Here is a 4,289-nt window from a genome sequence, read left to right as displayed (position 1 = left end):
GGACAGATTATTTTGAATAGATCAGGTCTGAGCAATACAGTCTGAGCTGCATCACTGTTGGCTAATGTGCCTGGTGCTTCTGGCACTGGATCAGCATATTCAGTTGACTGAGCAGTTGGGCTGAAGCTGGCATCCAATGGCAACCAGATTAGTCCTTGCTGATGACAAGGACATTTCAAAGTCCTCTCAGCCTCATTTGGGCTTTGAGTCTTCGATATGCTTCATTTTAACATGTTCACATCTGCAGATGTAGCCATCTTGCTCAAAAGAGCAGACATGTGCATATCAACAAGAGGCTGCACTACAAGTGCACTCTCCTGTATTCCACTTTCAACAGGGATCACATTTGTTGGATGCAGATGACCCTCCAGCATGTGATCCTCCTGCATTGGACTTTGAATCTGTGGTGTCATTGCATTGTTTTCCATCTGAGTTGAAATGCAAGAAGATAAGGTCCTTGAACTCCCTGAAATTGGTGAGTTCAAGTCTTCATGAAGATCCAACCCTGTTTCTAATGGCTTTATCGAAACAGATAATCCTTCCATGGGATGACACATTGAATTGTGCAAAGTACTTGGAGATGAAGGCAAAGTATCCATTAAGTTCAGCCTCTCAATGAGGGAAAGTGAATTTGATAGCATCAGCTGATTTGTTCCATGCAGCATCCCACTTGGAGTCAGTGGTAATTTTCCTTGAGACGGCTTCTGAGACCCCATATTTGATTTCAACACCCCTGAGGGTTTTGGTTTGCTTGTCAACAGTTTGAGAAGAGGTAATGATTGTGTGGACAACATTGAGGTTGATACATTCCCCAGTGATGATTTCAGCCCATCTGCTCTTATGGAACTCAGGTGTGTATTTGTGGTACATGAGGTATTTTCAAACTTCCTTTTGGTCTTGTGACCACTTCTTGAGTATCTCATTGGTATACTCAAGACTAGGTGAGAGTGGTTGATAACATCTGGTTTTAACTGCGACTTCGATGGATGAATAATTGAGCTTGGATTGTTTGTGAGCAGGTTCTCCTGACTCAACTGATCCTGCTCTACTCCTATCCTTTGGTATAGGGGCTTCTTTGTCATCATGTGCTGGTTCATTCACACACATTCTTGGTTCCCTTGTTAAGTTGTCTCCTGAATGGGCATGTTCTGATTCAACTTCATTGAGCATGTAGAGGTAGGGTTTAGCAATGGTTGAGACATGCAGTTCTGGTGTAGCAAATAACTCAGCTGATATGGTTTCAATGAGGGCCACATTTGCCTTGATTTTTGAAGTACATGAGCACCTGTAATCTTCGATAATGGTGATACAGGCCGTTGCCAGGACTTGTTGGGATGTATTCTGTCCATTAGAGTTGGTTTGGGTCATATCCCCTGAGACTGCTGGTTCTGAGGTAGCAGCTGTTCCAGTAGATTGCATTTGTGACATTGAGCCAGCATGTTCAGCAGATGTATTGTTGCCCTCAGCCCACCCATCTAATATAATATACATCTGGCACCCATGTATGTGATAACAAGTACCCTTATGAGAAAGCCTGCTGCACCACATTGGCATATGAAAGAATGTCTGTGAACTGGCCAACCCATGTCCACTTGGCAGATGTCAATTGCAGAAAGTCAATTTTGGCATGCTTCGATAAATTTTGCTTTTGGTGTTCCATTTTATACATGAACATATCAACATGCTGTAATGGCAAGTCAGAGTAAGAACAAAAAGGTGTGGTGGTGTATCATACCTGCTTGTTGCAATCAGCACAGTTAAGCATGATGTAAGTCAAAGACCAGTGGACCTTCATATCAATTAGTAGTTGTGTTGGCAAAGAGACACCTGCTTTTGTGTGAACAGTTCTATATAGCTCTTTCTGTTTTGCCAAGGAACATTCTTTGACACAGATGCTGTGGACCAGACTAATCTCATCATGATTGACCCTCTGAGTTAGATCCAGTGTGGATAAGACAACTTGGCTAGATAGTTGTTAGAATACCTAGCCAATATATGTCTACTAGTCCTGCCTAGCTGCTACACTTGCAAGCAAGAACGTTTGACCTGAGGGATCTACTATCCAGTCAAGTTCAATAGTCAGTACTACACAAAGGGTCAAAAGTCCAAAGGTCAGAGATCAAGTCCAAAGGTATGGGACAAAGTCTGATGCACAGGAAATCGGGTCCACAGGTGCGGAGATGCAGAGATGGTGGGAGAGTAAGGGAAAGGGAGGGAATGCATCAGGACTAGCTTGGAGATGTCAAGGAAGGTCAAGTGAATGAGTGACACTCGTGTCAGGTCAAGGAGAGCAGGTAAACAGGTATATTGCAAGGGTAACTCTAAAGACAGGTATGGGGTGACCAGTATCAGGGATTTCTCCCTCCTACTAAGTGGTGATTGTAATTCTGGTCACCCAACCCTATATAACTAGCTACATGAAAATCCAGAGTCCATAGGCGAAAGCAGTAGCAAAAATGCAGGTCCAATGATATGTAGGTAAAAGGCCATGAGGTACTGTGGCCAGTGGGAATCCATGTAATAACACTGTCTACTCAATCAGTAATGGGAAATAACTGACTATGCACCAGTGGGGTTAAGCAGGACTGGACTGGACATGGTAGGATGAGTGTGCAGGATCTCCAAGTGGGTCTGATGTGTTGGAGATGTGGAGATGGCAGGAAAGCATCAGAGATGGGTAGGAGATGTGCAGACTGGATGGGGATTGCAGAATGGGGTCCTAGCAGGCCAGCCTGAACATGATCATCACGCATACCCATCTATCTGATACACATCTACATTGGTACACCCATTGACATAATATCCAACTACCTCAGCCCATCCATCTATAGAATATTCATGTCCATTGGCCCACTCATCTCCTGTACATATCCCCCACATGGGCCTACCTGCCTCCATTGGGAATAATATCCCTCCTGGCCCATCCATCATAGTCAGGGTTATTTTTACCTTTGGCCCATATCATACAAGTTATTATGCATGTCCATTCACTCATATAATATGGAGATAGCTCACTGCAATATGTGTGCAAGAACACCCAACCCATGACTGGTAACTTAGTGCAGTCCTTCTCTCATGCTATTTCTCTTGTGTCCAGCCACTCTATCAAGTGTGGTTGATTTTGTGCATGTTATATCTACCACACTGGTATCCAGCATTTGCTGCACTCACACATATCCTCTAGTATTCATCTCACGCTTGCGATACTAACACTGGTCGATTTCTGCCTGTGCTCATGGTTGATTCTTTGACATAGGAATTCAAAGGTATACATACAGCCTGCGCTCTAGTTTCTTAGGCTGCTATATATTTTAACTCCTTCACTCACTTGCTTCCCTTGCATATATTTGAAGGAAGTGCTTCAATAGCAGTCCTCTTGGGCCAATCTACTAACTTGCGCCTCTTAGGATAAGTAGTGCTAGTTGCTAACAGCCTAGTACCTATTTCTTCACAACAGCTCCTAGTTCTGCCTCAGAGTCATCCTTGGAGTCACTCCGAACTTCCAGAATGAGTCTCTTGAGGCCACCAATCTTGCTTTTTGAAGTTGCAGGCTATGACAATGCAAGTGACTGATTGAGCTCATTGTAGCATTGTTCAAAGACATTCTCGGCACAAGCAAGCACATCATTGAGCAAATTTGATGGCCAGTGCTTTTTGAAGTATGTGAGTTTGGATGTTGGATCAAGTACTAGTATGGTAGAGTTTGTTAGAGTTGGGATGATAAGAATAGAAAATGACAAACACATGGCAATAACATAGGCAGCAGTGTCTGTAGTTTTCTCATAATATTTGTCTAGCTTCTCTGCTGCTGCCTTGAGTGGACTGGCAAACCAAATATATCCACACTAAATCTGATACTGACTAGTGTGTTTTTAAGGGGCTATAGCTATTAGGCACAACATCCACACCAATTATACCAACTTCAACACTGCCATCAAGGAGAAGCCCATGGTTGATCTCAGAGGTTGGCCCAAGGACATCCCATTTCAATCACCCACCATCCTCAGTGGCCTCAATACTCTATTAAAACTCCACAATGTGTTGAAGAATGGTTCCTGCCATTGGTTCTGCATGACAACACATCAGTGAGAGGAGTACAACATGCAACTCACTGCTTGCTGCATGCCACAAGAAAGGAGAAGTCATTGGCAAACTGCAAAAGAAGCAATCTGACACTGGGGTAGCCTGCAAATGCAAGGAAAAGCAAGCCACCCAACTGAGGAGGTGTGCATGAGCATCAGGGACATCATCACAGACTCCAAAGAGCTCTGAGTTCATTGCCACATCTG

The 4,289-nt window shown here is 43.8% G+C and overlaps 3 protein-coding genes across 3 annotated transcripts; 1 reads left to right on the top strand and 2 right to left on the bottom strand.

Annotated features, from left to right (window-relative positions):
• Positions 1 to 612: 612 nt before the first annotated feature.
• On the bottom strand, positions 613 to 1,765 carry BJ212DRAFT_1488877 (uncharacterized protein; the record flags this gene model as incomplete). The annotated part of the gene is made up of 4 exons (XM_041341385.1): positions 613 to 837; positions 886 to 1,491; positions 1,544 to 1,684; positions 1,736 to 1,765. The coding sequence occupies 4 exons, from the start codon at positions 1,763 to 1,765 to the stop codon at positions 613 to 615; spliced, it is 1,002 nt and encodes a 333-aa protein (XP_041185522.1).
• Positions 1,766 to 3,551: 1,786 nt separating this feature from the next.
• BJ212DRAFT_1289467 (uncharacterized protein) lies at positions 3,552 to 3,803 on the bottom strand (the record flags this gene model as incomplete). The annotated part of the gene is made up of 2 exons (XM_041332058.1): positions 3,552 to 3,688; positions 3,743 to 3,803. Coding segments are annotated over 2 exons (198 nt in total), but the record flags the coding sequence as incomplete, so codon positions are not given.
• Positions 3,804 to 3,909: 106 nt separating this feature from the next.
• On the top strand, positions 3,910 to 4,089 carry BJ212DRAFT_1289465 (uncharacterized protein; the record flags this gene model as incomplete). The annotated part of the gene is made up of 1 exon (XM_041332057.1): positions 3,910 to 4,089. A coding segment is annotated over one exon (180 nt), but the record flags the coding sequence as incomplete, so codon positions are not given.
• Positions 4,090 to 4,289: the final 200 nt, after the last annotated feature.

This window comes from Suillus subaureus, assembly GCF_016647635.1.
Source record: "Suillus subaureus strain MN1 chromosome Unknown BJ212scaffold_202, whole genome shotgun sequence".
Classification (NCBI taxonomy): domain Eukaryota; kingdom Fungi; phylum Basidiomycota; class Agaricomycetes; order Boletales; family Suillaceae; genus Suillus; species Suillus subaureus.
The sequence above is the reverse complement of the archived record's forward strand: the minus strand, read 5'-3'. Positions and strand labels throughout refer to the sequence as shown.